General features: G+C 39.0%; 1 protein-coding gene across 2 annotated transcripts; it reads left to right on the forward strand.

The window, feature by feature from the left end:
• The first annotated feature begins 1,265 nt into the window (after nucleotides 1-1,265).
• Nucleotides 1,266-20,962, forward strand: ppp1r13l (protein phosphatase 1, regulatory subunit 13 like). 2 transcript variants are annotated; one of them, XM_063907300.1, is made up of 12 exons: nucleotides 1,266-1,432; nucleotides 10,686-10,748; nucleotides 10,855-10,964; nucleotides 11,253-11,766; nucleotides 12,653-12,745; nucleotides 12,895-12,983; nucleotides 14,293-14,665; nucleotides 16,184-16,635; nucleotides 17,799-17,930; nucleotides 18,476-18,608; nucleotides 19,588-19,754; nucleotides 20,769-20,962. In XM_063907300.1, the coding sequence occupies exons 2-11, from the start codon at nucleotides 10,712-10,714 to the stop codon at nucleotides 19,644-19,646; spliced, it is 1,992 nt and encodes a 663-aa protein (XP_063763370.1). In that variant the 5' UTR covers nucleotides 1,266-1,432; nucleotides 10,686-10,711; the 3' UTR covers nucleotides 19,647-19,754; nucleotides 20,769-20,962. The 2 variants fall into 2 exon arrangements, with proteins under 2 accessions (XP_063763370.1, XP_063763371.1); XM_063907301.1 differs by having other exon boundaries at nucleotides 12,653-12,682.
• The last annotated feature ends 502 nt before the right edge of the window (nucleotides 20,963-21,464 follow it).

Below are 21,464 nucleotides of genomic sequence, written 5' to 3' on the forward strand. Positions count from 1 at the left end.
AAAAGTCCTGCATTCAAAATGTGCCTCCAGTAAAAGTAGAAAGTACTCTCATCTAAATGTACTTAAAGTAGCGACAGTAAAAGTAGTCATTGTTTGATTGGTCCATTTCAGAATAATATCTCTGATGTGTTTTATAATTATTGATCATTAAAGTGTTCTCAGAGCTGGTAAAGGTGCAGCTAGTTTGAATGGCTTTGTATACTGCAGGGTAGCTGCTGGATTTACTCCAGGTGAACTAAAGTCTGATTTAAGGGTTGATTATATATACCATCATTAATCCAGATCTGTAAAGTAACTAAAGGGATTAAATGAATGTAGTGGATTTACAGTACATAAATGACCTCTGAATTGTAGAGTAGAAGTACAAAGTATCATAAAATGCAAATACTACAGTAAATGTACTTAGTTACTTTACACCACTGCATGTAACATATTTTTTCATAGCTATATGCTCAAGTATAGATCTGACTTATTATTTGTCATATAAATGCAGGCCTATATAAAAACTATACTTCAAAATTATGTAAACACTTATTTTGAAGTAGATTGGTCTGTCTGTGTTGTGTCATTTATAATATTCTATGACTATATGTGTATATTTTACTCTTTCAATGGTTTGTGTACATGCCATTTAAAAATAAATAATCTGAGAGCAATAAGATATACTTGATCTTATGTATATTTAATCTAATGCATTCATTTGACAGCTTTAGTTGTTCCACATATTCAGATTACTAGCTGATGCAAAATATAATTAAACATTTAAATATAATTAAAGATAAATATTTTCCTCAGCAGTAAATAAAGTAATTATATTGATCTCCACTTTACAGCTGTGATTAACAAATGAATGCATCAATAGTCATAATCCAGGATATACGATTCTGATATACGCCATTACATGTAATAAGCAGTTCAACTTTTGCTACTTTTATATTTTGATGCCAATAGCGTTCTTCTGTATTTTTAATTAAAGAAAGATTTTAATTGCAATTCCTTTACTCATAAAGTAGTTTTACAATTTAGCATTGCTTAAGTACAACACCTCTGTTTAGACTTCTGTATGGGTTAACATTCAGGGTTATAAATATCTATCTAGACCTACAGCTATTGTGCCGTTGTAAATCACAGAACATGTGAACTACCTGTTCTTTACTTGACAGAATGTGTCAACATAAAATGGATTGTATGCCTCACCTGGGCCAGCTGTGCAGGAACACCTGGCTCGGGTTACAGCAGCAGAGAGGCGGGGGGTTGGGGGTGGACTTTGAGCCGGAATGACTCTCGTTCAGGAGGCTGCGCAGGATGACTGCATGTCTGGAGCAACTCAGAGAAACACTGCCCGACTACAGGAAGGCTAGAAACTCTGAACAGGGCGCTGTTCCCCTCTGGAATTTGGGACAGGGGAACAATAAGGCTCTGATTTCCTGAGGTAAGGACGTTTATTGTGTAGCTCCTTTCTGTGTGGGAATACTGCGCGAAGTAAAAAAAGATTGTCATTATAAAATCGCAGCTGTTGAGCGCTGTTGTTGAGATGTCGTACTTTCAGAACTGTTTCCCATGAATAACTCTTTCCATGGTTCATTGCGAGGAGCAGTGCTGGAAGAAATACTCCATGTTTTAGTTAACTAAATGTAGTGAAACCAGTGTGGAAGTACTAGGTTACCAGTAAAAGTAATGCATTCAAAATCTTACTTAAGTAAAAGTGAAAATGTATTACTGTTGAATATACTTGAAGAACCAAAAGAAAAAATACTCATTTTGCAGAATGGACATTTTACCAACACTCTACATCACTGGATTTGAATAAATTATCCATTAAAAGTAATTTTGCAGCTGGTTGGGCTCATTTTAGTCACTTTTTATACTGTCAGTTCTGTTAATCCATAATAGAAAATCTGAATGTATTAGCTGATTATTATTTTTATATTAATCATATGAAATTGCAGGTAACTAATGTTGTCAAATAAATGCTGTGGTGCGAAAAGTACTTTTTTGCAACAAAATGTAGTGGAGTACGAGTAAAAAGTAGCATAAAATGAAAATACTTAAGTGAAGTACAAATACCTCAAAATTGTGCTTAAGTTTTGTTCTTGAGTAAATGTACTTAGTTACTTTCCACCATGGTGAGGAGTCTTGAATGCGAGGAGGAGCTAGTTCTCAAACTAATGGAAATCAGATGTTAGCATTTCTGCCATGCCTCTAAACCACAGACCAAGTCTTCAACTACTGGACAGGATACACTGATGTGCAGCTAGTAGTGTACAGCACCCTGTTTTATTTTACAATTAAGTTGTGTGACTTCAGTCATTGTAATTTAATGATTATGAATATCACCATTATGTGGTGTTGTTGCTGGACGTTCACTATATTGTGCAGATCATTATTTTTGAAGTTCCCCACTGTTTCCTGCAAGTGAGCAGTTCAAAGTGTCAGTTATGTGCGCATTAGCAGGGCTGCTAATCTACCAGTAAACCCAACCTTCCTGTCAGAACAGGAGTTACATGGCATGTCTCCAAGTTGTGTTCTGTTTGATCTGGGACTAAATCAAAAACCAGCTGTGCTGCATTGCCCGATGCACTTGGTGTGCTCCTGAGAAATCCTACCGTGCATGCTCACACATGCAAACACACATTTGGTAATGGCCCTGCTCTGTGCTCAGTGCACCCCAGCACAAGTCGACACTCTGCAGGGATTAGACAGGACATGTAATTTACCAGAAATGTTTGTTATGTTGTGTGGCACTGAGAGATTCCTGAGTCACATGAGGTACGGAACAATATTGCTCTAGAATTGAAGACAATAGCTGAGATAGTGCTGAAGCGACTTTGCCAAAGGAGAGATTGTAGCATCAGCATCCAAAAAAAGGAAAGAAGTTGTGTTGTTAAGGGTTTAGCTGTTGTCCTCTCGGACATGTCCATTTTTCAGTGTTTCCACTGTGTCGGTGCCATCTCTCGGACCTGAAAATGGATCCAGAATCAAAAGTCTTGTGGCTCTGAGGTTAAATTGGAAATTGACAAGGATTAACTTTAGCAATAATCCGTTGAGAAGTGGCCCCAAGAACGCAGGGTGGCTCGAACGTGAGCTCATTTGCTTTCATCAGTCGATTGTAACAGCAGCAAACTGCTTCAGAAGCGTAAGCTGTTTTTCTGTTGTTTTTTGTATACTCCAAAAATCAGGTGGAATCGATCCATAGGCTACACAAGTTTTCATATTATAGAATTTCAGAAGATAGATCATAGTAAAAGATGCGTCGGTATAATAGGTTGGTAGAAAACGCGTAATACCACAATGAAAGCAACAAGTACTCATTCAAAGCATTTATACGGAATAATCAACATGCCATACGTCAGATTTGAGATACAATCCTAATTCAAGTATTATTTGTTTTGTTGGCTCCAGTTTGACTGGCTTTGGTGGCTATGTTAACATCATCCATACGTATAAGGGGACGTTACTGGTGTACCAGAGACCGGTTACTTTGCTCCTGTGGTTAAGTTAAATCATGCCTCATTGTTTAAGGAGGTTGCTTTTGGCAATGACAGATCCTGTCATAATTAGAATGTGCAACATGTGTAGGTGCGTTCTTGTGTTTTCGTGTAGGCAGAACTAAGTCAGCGGTGAGGATGTAATCATGAATATAAGTCATTTGGGTGAGGTTTTGTACATAAGAAACTTACAGTTGATGGGATCAGCAACATCATGATATGATTATTATGTGAGCCATTTGGCTGCATGCCAGCCTATACTCAAAAAAACAAGGTTTAATTCAATTTTTACTTTTACTTGCTTTTACCAAAAGCGACTTACATCCACTCAATACTGCCCCCACGGAAGAAATTTGGGGTTAAATTTCTTGCCCACGGACACTTTGACACGCTGACTGCAGTGGGTGTCAAAGTGTTATTGAACCGGTGTTCCCATGATCTGAAGATCAGCGCACTGACCCGCAGTGACATCACTCTGTACCACTTGCGCTTCTATTGGCTAGAGCTCCAACTCATTGTAGGTGATAGGCTAAGGGGAGGGACCTCTCTTAGCAGTTGACCACTCACAACAGACCCGGCCAGCTAACCAATCAGAGCAGACTGGGCTCTGGTTTCAGACAGTGAAAACAGGTGCTGCAGCACAGGCAGTATGAGAAAAATAAAGAGCTTTTTTAACATAAAAACTTGTAAATATGTCACAGTAGAGGCACAAAATAGAAATATAATCCTGAAAATGAGCAGAATATGTCTTATTTAATCCAATTATTTTCTACTAATTAGTTTAACATATTGTAATTTGTCAACCGTTTCTGCACAAATGAGTTTGGTACACCCGATATATTTTTATGAATTTATTTTCTTCACTATTTTGGTTTTTATTTTTGTTAAACTTACACAACAGCTCATGGATTTTAGCAAAAAATCTGATCAGTACTTCATGGCTGTTTTATCAGTTTTCTAATCTGTATAATCTGATCACTCTTTCTGTGGTTGTGGCAGATACTGGAAACCAAATCACACAACATGATCTCCTTCCTAGATCCCTGTGACACAGATTACTCATGTTGTACACAATAACTATAAACAAATAATTTCCTCTTTTTTCTTGCACAATTAGCCTGGATCTCCTATCAGCATATAGAAAGGCTAGCAGCCCATTTCAAAATGTTCCGATAACATGAGATAGTGATGGGCCAAAGTAAACACTGCATTGGATATTATCTTTGAACTTGAGCATGAGAACACCATTTAGTCATTCAGAAAACTTGGAGAATTAAAATGTAATAGCAGGGTTTCTACTTTTTTTTTTACTGGAACCCAACCTATCATCAGCATGATGACATATAGCCAGATTTAGGTTTTTAAACCATGACAAAGAAAAATGAAAAGAGTTATTTAGGTCTTTCAGAAGATGTTTTCTATTCATCCTCTGCCAAGGGTGTACTGAGGATCTGATGGAAGGATATGAAGGAGGACCCAGCATGAGGGTGAGGAAATGAATGCATGGCTGGTTGGAAATATGGAGTTCAGCAGAAACTAGATAACCCTTTAGACTTGTAATCTGGAAATTAAGTTCAAAGACATAAAGGGCAAAGAGGGAGGATGCACTTTTGGTTGGACACACCCTGGCATTCTGCGAAACCAATGATTATTGTCTTTAATCCTCAAGTCTCCCTCCCACGGGACCTCTCTCAGCTGTTTCTCAGTTGAGTCGTCCTTTGTGGTTTCATCCTGTGGCTTTCACCGCTACTGGGAAAAGCTAATTGTTAAAAATGGTATAACCAGCAGACATTGTAATCACAGCAGGAATTGTGGACAGAAATTGCATGTGAGGTTTTCCAGGAAACTTCTCTTGAGAAAGCAAACAAAGCACCGCAGCCAATCAGGAGGCAGTGCTGCAGAGGCCACAGGCTGTCAGTCCATTTTAAATGTACAGATGAGTAATGTCTCTGTGTTTCAATACTTATACACACCCACTTCCTACTGTGTCTCCTGTGTCATAGTAACAGCTGACTCCCTTTATGTGTATGTTCCTAAAAACCCATTTATGAACTAGCTTCACTATATGCTCTTCTTTTATTAAAGGGACCCCATTATGGTTTGTGTTGTCTTCCCTTTCCTGTAGTGTGTTATATAGGTTTTTGTACATGTAAATGGTCTTCAAAGGCTCCCACACCCCCGCCAAGAAACGCCTCCATTAGACTCCTTTGTTAACTTCCGCAACATAGTCACATCACTATGTAACACTTGCACTTCTATTGGCTAACACTCCAACACATTTGCATGATAGGCTAAGGCGTGGGACATCTTTAAGCAGTTGACCAATCACCACAGAGCCGGCCAGCTACCCAATCAGAGCAAAATGGGCTCTGGTTTCAGACAGAGGGTGAAATAGGTGCTGCAGCACAGGCAGTATAAGGAAAAAAATGAGCTTTTTGACAGCACAATATATAATTATGAAACCTGAAAATGAGCATGATAGGGCCCCTTTAAAACCTTCCTTAAATTCTAGCCAAGGCTCTTGAGTTTACCGTATCTTATTTGCACAGCACTAAAATATGCTGATAACAAAAGCAAAGGAAGACAAGATGGTAATTAGCAATGCAAGATAAGATAAAAAAAACAAACAAAAAACCAATGAATTTATTATAATTAGGAGAAAAAAAAATCAAATACACAATCTTAATGACAAAGAAGAACACAGAGATGATATAAGAAGTACAGTATAAACTCATAAGGGGAGTAAGGCGACACCCTTTGTTCAGTCTGTTATCCTGGATTAAAGTTCATTCAAAATGGACAATAAAAGTCTGTTAGCCATTTTTAATTACATGCTGTGGAACCTGTTCTCCGATTAAGTACTTAGTGTTCACATCCCATCTTATGTCAAGACACAGTGTGGAATAAGGCTCAAGTAAAAAGAAAATAAACTTCATAAATCCCAAAATAAGTGTACATTTAATCTAAAAATAAGTAGTTTTGATGGTTTGCTGACAGTGCAACAACAGTAACAGTCATCAGCTTAGAACAAGTCAGAACCAGAGAAGAGAAAATTGCAGGGGGGAGGAGAGAGAGTGTGTATGAGATTTTAGTGAGTGATCCACCTGACTGTGTGAGTCAGTGAGACTGTAATCTCTTTTTGTGCGACACAGATAAGTGTCCCAGAATGTGTGTGTGTGTGTGTGTGTGTGTGTGTGTGTGTGTGTGTGTGTGTGTGTGTGTGTGTGTGTGTGTGTGTGTGTGTGAGAGAGGTGAATGGCTCACTGGGAGGAGTGCTGAGGAATGTGGGGCTGGTCACACACACTGCTACAGCGCACCCTGATAACCTTACAAACACATGTTTTACTCGGGCAATGGTTCATGTTCAACCAGTGACTGAGAAGTATGCGTGTTATCGAAAGTTGTTTAAGCTCAATTTAGTTTCAAAGTTACACAATAGTCATGTACACCTATTGCATCAGACACATACCATACTACTTATAGGATGCCAGAAAAAGATTGAGTATGTACCAATAAATATGTCAAAAGAATGCAAAAAAAGAGAAAAGAACAGGATGTGCTACTGCACCTGGTTGCATTTTGCAGTAAGCAAGCCAGCACATTTTTCTATTCTGACCCACAATCCTTTGCTCATCAGATAGGGTCAAGCAAGCCCCCAGGAAGTGGGCCAGATATTTAAGTAAATGTTCGTAGTTGCCAAACTACAACTCCCTTGTCAATCCGTGACATCATTGGACCCAAAAATACTTTTTCTCATTGACTTTGGAAAAGAGACGTCTGTATATCAGCGTATAATTATTTTGTAGCTAAATTAACTACCCAGTACAAACACTTGAACAGCTCTTATTTCGATCATTAGGGCCTAAAAGTTGTAAAATGCGCTAAAATCTGAATCCAGAGTTATTTTCCCACTATTAATTTGACTGAGCCGCAACCGGCACTGACGCTGTGGATTGGAGGCGGGGTTTATTGAAAACCAGAGATGGGAAGTATCTTTGCAATTGATAACAAGTGACAAAAAAAGGTAATCACCCCAAACATTAGCCACCTTTAGCTTAGCGTTGGACACGCGCAGAATTGCAACCGTAATGTAGTGTAGTTATAGCCTAGCGTTGCATTTACACTTCAAACATTTGAAAAGTGGTGTTAATATATAGAAAATAGCCTGCTGAACAAAACATGCTATTACCATTAACGTGTGTTTGCCACAGAGATTATCTTCTGTTATATTTAATAATCGAGTGGATAATCCTTTTTGTTGAGGGAGCCCTTGCGACGCTAACTTCCGGGTTCAGCCTACAAAAAAACATCATAACTGTCCCACTGATAGAGTATATGAGCAGGAAATCAAACCACTTAACATTCCCTCTAGCCCCAAACGTTATCTGTGTACCTACCGCTTTGCAAGGTCGCTGCAATCTGATTGGTTTAAAGAAATATTAACAACCCAAAATGATTTTCTTCCTTTAGCAAAATATCATATACTGTATATTATTCTGAAATGGACCAATCTGCATAATGAATACTTTTACTTTTGGTATTTTAAGTATATTTTAAAGCTAATATTTTCATATTTTTACTTGAGTAACATTTTGAATGCAATACTTTTACTTGTGACAGTATTCCTACACTCTGGTACTTCTACTTTTACTCAAGAACAAGATCTGAGTACTTCTTCCACCTCGCTGGAAAACTCAGTGCGCACTCTCTATAGGCCCAGATACGGGTACTTTTGCTCTTGAGAGTAGGGTCATTTTGACTTTTTGAGCCACTGAGCATCTTTCCTAGGAATGAACGGGGTCCCGCCTCCAACGCTGTATCAAGTTCTCTTTATACATCCATGGGGTCAAGGCACAATAACACGATAGGCTATGTAGCGCGATAGATGATGTTCAACATCTTTCCATAGTGTATGCAACAGTTCTGCATAGCTTTTAATTCCATTTATATCAAATCACATTTAAAATACCTTTTTAGTTTTGTATTGAAATGTTATATTCCATAATTATGTTTATAATTTTGCACTTATTATTAATCATTTGAATTGTCTCCAAATAATTGTATGTTACACACATGTACCACCAAGGCTTATTGCTTTTACATGAAATTATACTAACAGCAATACACCAGATTTGGATTTGTTAGCGCAGCTACAGCATGTGCTAAAAGTAATTTGGAAGGCAGCCCAATAACACTCTTGGGTGGCAACAAAGACCATTGTCCCCTTTCATTATTGTGTATGCCAGTATTAAAATAAGAAACTTAAATAAACCCTGCAGCTTTTAATTGGTCTCTTTCTGTCTTTCCCAAAGTAAGATCACTGTCTAAAAGAACAAAGAGTTTGAAGCGAGAGAAAACAACATTAAAAGGAAAATTAAACCTTTCAAGCAACTACACATTTGTCTTACAGTGGCCTATATATATATATATATATATATAATATAAATAAAGTATATATATAAAGTTTTCTATTTCTATATTTAAAAAAGTGAATAAGATTGAAGTTGACACTGAAGATATACAACCGTCAAGAAAAAATGGTTACACTGGAAAACGTTGAGTAATAGGAATAAAAGGCTGTCTTAAGTACTATCTGTAAAACATAACACAACAAAATGAAGGTATTTTACAGTCTAAGAGAAGCCTTTTGTTTTTCAAAGCAAACATACCAAAATAGCTCACTGAAATGTTGAGTGGTCACATTGTTGGACTAATGGTTGAATCATAACTGGCAGTTTGTTTTTCACTGGCTGAGGGGCTGACTTCACTTTCCGTCTGTCTGTGAGATCACATTATTAACTAAGCTAGACAGGATTATAAATGGGGGACAGGTGTTTAAAGACGGCTCAACACATGGATGAACCTAAGATTCACCTTCAATTCAAGATATTTTAAAAGCCCCAACATGAACATAGTGTCTAATGGCAAAAACAAATTAAGTTTGGACTGACATGACATTTATTATCCAGACATATCAGGGAAATGCTGTTCCCTAACCCTAACCCTGATAGACGTAAATTGCTAACAAGACACTAATTAATACTAAATAACGTCATCACCCAAACCATTAGCCACCTTGCATTGGGGACGAGCAGAATTGCAACCGGTATGTAGTGTGGTTATAGCCTAGCATTAGCAATTTACTACTGATGATTGCATTTACGCTTAAAAAAGGTGGTGTTAATATGTAGAGATTATCCTGCTGAATAAAACATGCCAGTACCATTAACGTGTGTTTGCCACAAAGCTTATCTTCTGATATCAATAATCCAGTGGATAATCCTTTTTGTCGAGGGAGCCCTTGCAATGCTAACTTCCGGGTTCAGCCTTAAAAAAAACATCATGATATATATATTCTCTGATAGGTAATATAAATGAGCAGGAAATCAAACCACTTAACATTCCCTCTACCCCCAAACGCTATCTGCATACGTACCACTTTGCAAGGTCGCTGCAATCTGATTGGTTTAAAATACCAACAACCTGAGAAGGTTTTTCCTTCTTTATCAGAATGACACGGCACTGTGGAGAAATGTCTGGCAATGTGAAACCTAATCTGGAATAATGAACCTGTTGGCTTACACAGCTGTCTGGATATTTAGTATATATGCCATCCATATGAGTATCTGTCTGTGTGAAACTGGCTTTACAATAGACCAGCCATAAGTGACGTCAGGCTGGAACACCTGGGATATCAGACAAATTGTTGAGTCAGCAAGCAGGACAGACACTTCCTGTTTTCCCTGAAAGGGTCCTAAAAGGCTGTGATGTCATTTACTGTCGTGATCCGTCACATACAGTGACTCAGTTCAAGCATGCCTGCAAGCGTTCTATGTCTTTTTCAGTTGTTAAAGTATGTGGCAATAGGGGCTTGTTAAGACATGAAAGGCGTTCAGTATACCTGTTCACAGTAAGTTGGCTGCTTGTCAGAGCACCTGAAGGTGTACGAGGAGCCTGCAGCAGTAGAGAAAGGGTAGGGTTAAACCCTCTTTAGCAGTTTGAAGACATAACAAGATTGAATCAAAGTAAGGCTCAGGGGAATGGAATGAGAGGAACTCCGCGGGCAGAAGGCACGGCCTTCTCCTATGAATCATTTTATCTTCTGCTACAAGTGCTGAATGAGAATGAATCTTAATTTATTATGAAAACATTTTCAGTTAAAAAGTGGTGTGTGTGTGTGGTGTTTTTTTCCGACAGGAGCCAGACGCTGCTACCTCGCAGCCATGAGTTCTCAGGCGAGCTTTGGCAGCAGCATGCTGTGTGAGTTTCCACCATCCGTACACTTATCTGGCCTGGTGTATATTCTTGCTTGTGGGGGGAATACCCTGTGCTAATTGTCTGCGGTGATAATGTGTTTTGATTTCAGTCCAGAATATAAACGATGACCTGAATGCATCGCTGGCTACAGCAGATGAGTTATCCAGAGAGTTCAACTCCCTGCTGAAGGAGGCCTCCTCCAACGACAACACCACTCAGGTACTCACACAGCTCACTACTAGCTCTCCTTCCTCATAACACCTGGGATTTCCATTAGCCTTCCTACAACCATCTTTCGTAAAAGCTAAAATGTGTTTCTGGGGTTGATCTGTCTATATTCTAGAAAAAACTGTACTGGTCGGTTGAAGCTAAAGCCATTGACAAACATACGTCTTACATATTGGCAGAATGTCAAAGACTTGGAGATGCAGCAGTTGTTGAATGCTAACAATTGAAGTCTTTGTTAAAAATTAAATAACACTCATAACAGATCCATTTTCCCTTTAGACCAGCTCTGCAGTCTCCCCCGAGAAGCCTAACAGGGTGTCGAGTGGCAGCAGTAATGGCAGCTTAAAGTCTTTCTCCACGAGCTCAACAACTTCGCGTCCGTTGGACTCCGTCTTCTCAAGCAGTAGAAGCGCATCCCCTCCGGTCTTCTACACTAGTCCAGTGTCATCCCCTAAGATCCAGAGGGCAAACTCTCCACTTCCCCGGGCTGGATCCGACAGTTACTCATACAGCCAGCAGAACCCCACAATGGCGCCCAAAAGCCCGAGGCAGAACTCTCCTTCTCGGTACGACAGGAGCCCACGAAGCTCCACCAGTTACATGGAAAGAAGCTCTTCTCCAAATCTCATAGCTGTTTCTGCATCGCCCCTCACCTCCTCCTCCAAATTGCTGAGCCCTTACGACGGCAGCCAGATGGGCCACAGGTCGCCTCGGGGAGAAAAAAGCCGCTCACCTGTGATTTTCAATCCAATTTCCAACACACTTCCTAGAAACTTTGGTGTCAGGCAACCTGGTAAGAAGCTGGAGGCAGATGGAAGTTTGGGTCCAACTTAACCCAACAGAAACATTAAATTATCACGGTATCAGATACACATTGTAGTGTCCCATTGTCGTTGAATGTGTTTTTACCTCGATATATAATTGAGATTCCGTGATTCAAGCAACAGCATTGTAATGTTTCGTAAGGAAGGGATACTTTTGGAAACTTGAGGTTTGAAAAAGGTTTAATGTCATATCATATACACAACAACAGTGTAGTGAACTAAACATTTGGATCACAGGCTCCTGAACAATGCAATACAAATATATACAAGACACAAAAAACAATACAAATATAAAAAGGCTCAGGTGTTAAACAGTCTTATGGCCTGTGGGATGAAACTGTCTCTGAGTCTGGTGGCTTTAGTCCTGAAGCTGTGGTACTGGCAGCCAGATGGCGGCAGACAGAACAGTTTGTTGCTGGGGTGATGGGGGTCTTTTATAATCCTGTGGGCTTTCTTCCTGAGCCGCTGGGAGTAGAGATCCTCAATGGATGGAAGCTCCGTCCTGGCTGAGGGCGGTGCAACTGCCGTACCAGGCTGTGATGCAGCGGTAATGATACTCTCTATGGTGCAGCTGTAGAAGTTGCAGAGTAACTCCAATCTTCTCTAGCTGAAGTTTTGCCAAAACAAGAAAAAAAAACACCTGGGCTAAATATACAGTATAGCAATCTCTCCAGTTTGCCACAAAAATTAGTTCAACTACTCCGGGTAAATGTCTCGGGGCTCTTTTCGAGATTTTTCAACTCGGGCCTCTAAATGTAGCAATACTGAACAGTCCCTTAGTAGCTAATACCTCTTTTGGTCTGGCAATATTTTTGTGTGCCTTCCATTTTATTTCTCTATCTCTTCCACTTCTAGATGAGGGTGTGCAGCAGCAGAAAAACACAGGCAAGTGGAACGAGACAGATCTAGACGTGTCCTACGAGAAGAAACCTCACCACAACTATGACAGTTGGTTGCTTTCTGCTACTTTATCAACTTTTATTTCGTACGGGAATTAGGCAAAGACAAAACTATTTGGGTTCAAGGCCTGAGTTGCCCCGGCACTCTGCATTTCCCGTATGTGGTCTCTGTTTTCTAACAACACTTTCCTGTTACAGAGACAGAGTGGCTACAGCCGTCTGTGCCAAATAGCAGCTGGAGAGAATCCAACCTCGATGGCCCTCCCCCGGCCCCAAGCACAAAAAAGGTGGGTGGTGTTAACAGAGAGGCATTCAAACAGCTACTTTGAGAGATTTAATTGTGTGGCCTATGTAGTAATCCAAACTTTTTATTGCTACAAATTTCCACGTAATGGGAGTAGCCGGAAGAAATCATATTTTAAGGATCATTTTCCTTTTGCTTTAATTATTATCATTACATTATTGTACCCTTTGATTATGGGTAGGTAGGTTTTGTGATGATAGTTTAACCAGAGTATTTTACTGTAAAATATAAAAATAACAAGCAAAAAGAGGCCTAAAAGCTCCATAGAGATATAAAGGCATGTGATAACTTTCCGGTGGGGTCCCTGCTGATGTATTTAATGTCGTAGAACAAAACGTGATTCGTCTCTTAAATTTGTTCAACCACAGACCTTATTTCAAGCAATTTTCCAAAATCCTATGGAGTAATCCCATTGACTCTGAGACGAGGGAACCGGAAGTGGTAAAATGCTAACTCACTTCCGGGTTTTAGGACTTTTTCCTACACCACTCTACATGGCAGAAAACAATCAAAATAGTTTATAGTGGTCCGACACAATCAGCACCGTGTTAATGGCTTTCTAAGCCTCAGGAAATATTTGCCTCCGAATTGTCCACCTGATCTTTAAATTGAGTGTTAATTTTTCTTTTGTTTCATGTTTCAATTATTTTTGTACCACACAATGCATATGCTGTCAAATTAGACCAAAAAGCTAAAAGAGGATAAAGGGTCGTAAGTTGATAATTCTCTGCAAATGTGTCATTTTGTTCTGAGGGAGGGACATAAAGGCATAGAACACACACATGGAATTTTAGGTAATGATATGGGGGTCAGAGTGGTGGGTTTGAATAAAAACGGCGCAATAGAAGGGCAAAACCTAAAATATGCAAATACTTATACTTAAATATGCACACAACATTTGCCACACAGTCTATAGTCCTAAGCTTCATCCATAGAGAAAAATGTAAAGAATAGATTGAAGAGAATGTGTTTTAACTATTTTTGGACAATGCACATGTTTTTTTTATATATATATTTGGATTGCATACCTTTTTCCTTAATCTGCTAAAAAAAACATTTCTCAGACTGTTTTCATTTCTTGGTGCAACATAATTTTTGTGACATTTTTCACAAATATGATTTAAAAAAGGGATTCGGACAAAATCATACATTTCAAAAATTGTTGGGATGATGTACCCTGTCATATTAACAGCAATGATTATCCATAATTATGTAAAATACACTCCAATGCATACAGTCATTTGATTCAGTGGAGTAGGATGACATGTATTTCTCTTTTCTTTCTTTTCAAGGATCCTCGCTCTCAAAATTTCATGTTTCCCCACGCGTCCCTCCCTCGTAACATACGTATAACAGTGCCTCCAGATGTTTCATCCCCAGCCCATTCCCAATACCAGCCTCAACCCATCATCTCCCGTATTTCTATCCCCCCAACAATGTCTCCATCCCACCAGCGCAAACCAATCCCTCTCTCCGTCATCATGCGTCTCCAAAACCCCCGCTGGGGAGGAAGACCATTCCCCCACCCCAGAAACATGGGAGGAGAAGGTGATATGGCCCCTTACCCACCAGCTGTACCATTCCCGAGGGAATTCTTCCACCAACTTGTACCCCCGTCACTGCAGCACCCACCTGAGCTGAGACAGCCAGCCGTGTACAGTGACGGTAAACACATTTATCATCTGCATATCACTCACTCTGACTCTTCCATGTGTTTCCAACATGAAAACTAAAGGGACTTCTTGACATGCATACATTTAAATATAAATCCCTTTTACTTTGAATGTTTGAAAAATGGAAATACACCACCACTGTATACTGTTGGCTATTTCTAATGAAAGATGCATCCGTATAACCATCCATGTACATTCTTAAACTTGCATAAAGCATCAAATTGGAAAAGTGTGCTTGAACGCAAAACACACTGACAGACGGTATTAAGCAGAAATACACAGCCTATTAGTTAGATACAAGTTGTAACCCTTCTGGTATTAGTCCTTTTTAACATTGTTTCACACAACACACTCGCCTTTTAACTTGTAAAATTTCAATATAAATATGCAATATAAATCTAATATCTGCATTACCGCTGTTTTGTTACACTAACACATTAATTGTACATCTTTGTCACTAGTTTTCACCCCTTTTGCTCACTTGAAAATAAAGAATCACAAGCAGATCACTGCAAGATAGCTTAATACTTACGGAAAGGGCTAACGAGTAATGCATCTGTATGGGTATTCATGTACATTCTAAAACTTGCATAAATCAAGAAAATCCCAAAGTGTGCTTGCAATTAACAGGCAAAACACACTGTCAGAGCACAAATACACAACTTATAACTTAGCTACAGTTAGTTGCACAACTGGAATTAGTCTGTATTAGCTAGCAGGGGACGCACTGTTGTCATTATTTAACCGTAAAACTGCAATAAAAATGCGATATAAATCTCATATCTGCATTATTGCTAGTTTGTTACACCTACATGTGCATTGTACATCTTTGTCACTACTTTCTTTTACAACTTATGCTCTCCTGAAAATACAGAAACACAAGCACATCACTGCAAGGTAGCTAAATATTGTCGGCTAGTTCTAGGAGTTACGCATCTGTATGAACATTCCTGTACATTTTTAAACTTGCATAGAACAAAACATAAGTGTACTGCAATTAACCAGAAAAACAATTAGCCAGCAAAACAAACTGAAATGTATTGTTTAGCTATAGGTGCTAACACTACTGGAATTAGTCCTTACCAGCTAACAGGTGGCGCCAAGCTTCATAATTTAACCAGTAACACTAAATGCAATAGCAATGTTTGTTCCTTTTACATATGAAACACTAGCACATCCCTGCAATTTAGCTGAATTCTATCGGCTAGGTCTAATATACGAAGCGTCTCACCTTATTATTCTCTAAGCTGTCCTCAGTTTCTGTGTGAGCTTCACTCACCTTAACCATAAGTTGACCTAACATATATTGCATTGGCTCTGACACATGAACATATATCAGGTAATTATAGGTTACTCAAATATAACACAATATAAAAGTACCTATACTAAATATTACTGTACCCATGTATGTTAACATTTTATTCTTTGTTAAATGGCCAACATTACTGTGGGTTTAACATGTCACATGATCTTTGTTCAACCAACATTTCAAATGTGTCCATCTTTGCAGTACTGAACTCCGGGGATATAGATGCAGAGTTAGAGCGGCTGGACTCAGTTCATCACATGACTACAGTTCAGGAGACTCCAGGCACACCAGAGGGCAGAAGCGAGGGTGCAGCCCTAGCACCCCGGCCCCTCAGCCCCACCAGGCTGCAGCCAGTAGTGGCCCCTGAGGCCCAGAGCGTGGAGATTCCCAACCTCGAGGAGCTGCTCCGCATCCGGTCAGAGATCCCCCGGGCCCTGAAGCGGAGGGGCTCCGTGGATCAATCGAAGCCGCTGAAGAGTGCGTCCCACTACCAGCCCAACCAGTACAAAAACCTCATCGACAAGCTTTTCCGCAAGAAGGCTCGCCGTCAGAAGGGGGAGAAGGGGAGTGAGACCAGCAGCTCCTCAGAAGAAGAGGACTTCGCTACACCTCCAGCACACCTGCCTTCAGCCACGATGCAGCAAGATTTCAGAGTAAGAAAAGGGTTTTAGATGTTTGAGGGTTCATAATCTCTGGAGTACAACCGTGTCAATTGTCTAAAGAATTGCCTCATTAATCATGTAAGGGACAACATGCAGCACGCTGGTCATTACTATGAGCAGAATGTATTTTCGTCTTCCGCAAAGAACATAGTCCATGCTACTTTGTAATAACGGCTGAACTGAGATGATAGCAACGTAACTTAAATGGTTGGCAGCACTGATCAAGGTTCTTGTGACTGTCTTTACACATTTTCGTATCCAAGAACCAGTCTTTAAACACTGCCAGAGCCCATACCGTGTTCCCTTTATTGTTCACTTCCTGTCTGTCTGTCTGTCTGTCTTGTGCTGCTGTTCCCTTTAGTGTTGACTTCCTGTCTGTCTTGTTCTGGGTTGCGGTCGAATAGTCAGTTTAGCTTAGGAAGGTTCCTAACGGAGCGAAATGACCCGGAAGTACCTCAGTGGCCGCCATGATAAGAGCTGTTCGAATTCTGTAGATGATAGGAGTGGAGCTCTGAAACTTCCTTTATATCCTCCTTTAGCTTAGGAAACGTATGTCTTCTTTAGCTGTTCCCTTTAGTGTTTACTTCCAGTCTGTCTTCTTCTTCTGTTCCCTTTAGTGTTTACTTCTTGCCTGTCTGTCTTTTTCTCGGTTCCCTTTACTGTTTACTTCCTGTCTCTCTGTCTTCTTCTGCTGTTCCCTTTAGTGGTTACTTCTCATCTGTAGTATTGTGCTGGTTTCTCTGTCCCCCAGCTTTCTGAGTCTTTAACCTCGTTCTCTCTTTTTCTCTGGTTTTGTTGTTATTTTATTTCAAGCTCTTACAAATATAACGTTTTCTGATGGAGTAACAAAAAACCATGGCGTTGACGTTAAATGTACAATACTTTTTGTGGATTGATATGACTGCACAAAGTACCTTGATCAGCGCGTCCTTAGCAACGGTCTGCAATAAAAACAGATCAGACCGCTGAATGTCCAAAGGCCCAATCAGAATCGAGTTCTTAACTAATAATGTGTATTGTACACACTGTAATGTAATTTAAACATGGTACTGGACTTAAATTGCAATAATTCTCAGAAAAAACCCCAGCATATTTAACATTAGGTTCTGAAACCCATGTGGTTGATGATCTCTTCTTCCTGTTTCTTTCTTCAGCTCTACCAATCCATCCTGCGGCGGCCCAAGCACAAGAGTTCTGGGAAGCGGGCCCGCCTCAGTCCGCTGGTCCTGCTGCTGGACGGATCTCTTGTCGGAGAACTGGAGACGGTGCAGAAGGCAGTGCAGGAGGTGTGTGTGCAAACTAATATGCCTCACTGTAAATACTGCAACTTGAACTACTCTGCTGATAATATTACTCACAGTTCCAACTAAAATATTAACCCTTTTGAAAAAAACATAAAGCTAATTCTGGATGAAAAAACAATTAGACATGGCTGACTTTAATGTAAACGCAATTGCAAGGAAAATATTGGCGCTTATTTTTCATTTGCCGAATACTTTCCTCGAACAAACTTCTTCAAGCAAGTATGAACTAAGACAAGTAGAGTCTAGTGTAAAAGTTGGTGCTCCAGTTCTGGATTTAGACTCTAGGAAGCCCTTAAGAATATGTGATATTTATCTTTCGGCAAGGTTTGCTGAGTCTGCATTCCTTTTCTTTTGACACCTCTCTGCTGCTTCTTATTCATACAGAAATACATTTGACTGAGAGTCACTCGCTGTACATCAGCTATACTTCTATTTTAGACAGTTGGGAGTAGTTTTGAAACAAGGATAAAGTCAGTAACAATAGCGAGAGGCTCATGAATCCGCCCTGTGTGAAATGTCTTCCATAGATGAGTGACCCAGCCAGCCCAACGATGAAGGCATCACCGCCCTTCACAATGCCATCTGCGGTGGCCATTACAACGTGGTGGACTTCCTGGTTCGAATTGGAGCCAATGTCAGCGCTCCAGACAGTCACGGCTGGTAATTATCTGGAAATTATTTTACATGTATTTCTTCTCTCCAGTGGTGGAATGTAACATAGTACATTAACTCTGGTAGAATAGAGTAGAATATAATTTAATTCCTTTATGTCATTGCACCAGTAACAACACAATTAAAAAGGCTGTCCTGCACATATCAAAGAGAAATTAAAAATATATATATTTATGCCGTTAGAAACTACAGTTGCTATTTGTCTGTTACTGTGTGTGTGTGTGTGTGTGTGTGTGTGTGTGTGTGTGTGTGGTGTGTGTGTGTGTGTGTGTGTGTGTGTGTGTGGTAGTGTGTAGTGTGTAGTAGTGTAGTTATGTAAACATTGTACATAATTGAATTTTAAGAGATGTTAAGCTACTTCTACAACTAGGACTGTTCCTCTAACAAAGTAATGTTCACCTTACAGTTCTATTCAATTTCTATTTACATTTTTCATATTATTGTTGTGTTTGCTTTTTGTTTATTTTATCTTTAAAAAGTTATGATCATAGTTCCATGTTTTCTCCTTTTAACAACCTTTTTCTTCCTTATATATGCAATATTAAAGTCAAAACCAGAATACTAGAATATTTATCGTGAGGGGAAATTGGGTTTTGCTTTATTTTAGATTAGAATTAAAAAATGGAAAAACGTTTTTTTTAATGTGCTCTAAAAAGATCAAATAAATGTATATAAACATAAAAGTTTGAGTAAAATCTCCCAAAAATTGATAACATTTATATATATATATTTATATATATATATATATATATATAAAAGAGATTTATATAAACATAAGAAGTTGAAGTTAAAACCTGCACATCATACTGCAAATATATAACATACTGGATATATTGAAATTAGTCTTCCTCTATGGCGACTCTTGTTCCTGACCAGCGTGTCATGGAGTAGGTGGGAGACATGTCCAAGATGACAAAATGTGTCTCGTAGTCCTGCATGTACTGACTGCCATTTCTTTGTCCTCCAGGACCCCGCTGCACTGCGCCGCCTCGTGTAATGACCGGCCCCTGTGCGAGTTCCTGGTGAGGCACGGAGCTGCGGTCATGGCCATGACGGAGAGCGACGGCGCCACCTCCTCCCAGAAGTGTGATCCTTACGCTGTTGGCTATGAGGAGTGTGAAAACTTCCTCAGAGGTGAGCAATAACACCTACACACACACACAGACACACACACCCTATGACACAGCATTATTAAATGCTCACCGTCAAACAAAACAGAATGAATCATAAAAAGATTAAATCTGACAGGTACTGTGCTCTGACCTTTCCAACTGTTTGGTAAATATGACTTTTGATTTTAGACTCAAATATAACAATTATAGCTGATGCTGAAATACCCATCATACACTCAGGTTTATATTGATGACTCTCAACAGGACACCGTGTGAACAATGTGCACAATATGTGATTTTTGGCTAATCTGTGGTGTACTAGTATTTGCATCCTGTTATATATATATATATATAAAACCTCTAAAAAACATAAATACTGCTTGTATTCACTGGCAGGCTTTTTATGTAAGAAAATGAAATAGCGACACCAATTAAAGTTTTTTTCAAAATGCAGTTTTCTTGCTTTGGTCAAAAAACATCACTATTCTCCTTCTTTATTAGTACAGACTTTCTCTTTCTGGTAAATTAAGTGTTAAAAACTGATACTTATACTGATAGATTATTTGCTTAAGTAAAAATAGCAAAACTACAGTGTAAAATAATACTAAGCCAAAGTAAAAGTCCAGTAAAAAAAGTTCAGCATCAAAACAAACTTAAAGTCCCAACAGTAAACGTTAAATGCAGAATGTCATATTTAATCACAAAATATTAATTTATTTATGTATTATTATTATTATTAATATTACATGAAAATATACTGTATTTATATATATATATATATATATATATATATATATATATATATATATATAAATATATATATATATGGGATTACATATTTAATAATTAGATTTTTTTATTAACCTAAATATGAAATGTAAAAAAATAGGGAAAATATGGAAAATAAATTTGGCATTTGACTACAAAATGTAGTACAGTCAAACTGTATATTAGAGTAATGTTTAAATACCCAAGTTAAGTACCACAATTTTCTTAATTATCCTAAACAGAAAATGCCTGTTTCTCTTTAATCCAGGGGTGGAGGAGGCCATGGGGACGGAGAACAGTGGGGTGCTGTACGCTCTGTGGAGCTACCCGGCTCAGTTAGCTGATGAGCTGAGCTTCAAAGAGGCAGACATGGTCACCATCCTGCAGAAACCCGAGGGGTCCGACTGGTGGTGGGCCTCCCTCTGTGGCAGGGAGGGCTTCGTTCCAAACAACTACTTTGGGGTAAAACGCCAATTATTTTATTGGGATTTATGCAGACATGTCAATTTGAACATAGCATTTACAGTAAAAGTAAATGTGTCTGTATTATAGAAAACAAGGAAAGAAAACTATCCACTCTTCCCCCCACTATTACAGGCATCACTGTAGTGGAAATATTTTTGGCCAATTTAGCATCAGTGAAATGGGCTCTGAAGCACCTTACACTGCCTTAGGCGAGACACCAACTTCTAAAGAATATTAAGACTTTACCTCTGCTCACCATAATGCAGAAATAAAAGAATAATAAATACAATTTAGCTGTTGCATTTATCGAAAGTGACTTACAATAAGTGCATTCAACCATGAAGATACAAACCTAAAATAATAAATAAGCTTTCAATAAGCCAAACCATTGTATGATTACTGCATTAGTTTAAATAAACAAAAGCATTTTTTTGTGCAAAGATTAGATTAAATTAGATTTAGATTAGATAAACTGTATTGATCCCAAATTGGGAAATTG

The sequence above is a fragment of the Eleginops maclovinus genome, chromosome 18 (assembly GCF_036324505.1).
Source record: "Eleginops maclovinus isolate JMC-PN-2008 ecotype Puerto Natales chromosome 18, JC_Emac_rtc_rv5, whole genome shotgun sequence".
Classification (NCBI taxonomy): Eukaryota; Metazoa; Chordata; class Actinopteri; order Perciformes; family Eleginopidae; genus Eleginops; species Eleginops maclovinus.

What these genes read in the sequence shown, in the direction of transcription:
- ppp1r13l (XM_063907300.1), top strand. Translation starts at nt 10,712, where the DNA reads ATGAGTTCTCAGGCGAGCTTTGGCAGCAGCATGCTGT. An exon ending in CCAACGACAACACCACTCAG is followed by an intron (nt 10,965 to 11,252) that starts GTACTCACACAG and finishes TTTTCCCTTTAG; the next exon opens with ACCAGCTCTGCAGTCTCCCC. An exon ending in CGATGCAGCAAGATTTCAGA is followed by an intron (nt 16,636 to 17,798) that starts GTAAGAAAAGGG and finishes TTCTTTCTTCAG; the next exon opens with CTCTACCAATCCATCCTGCG.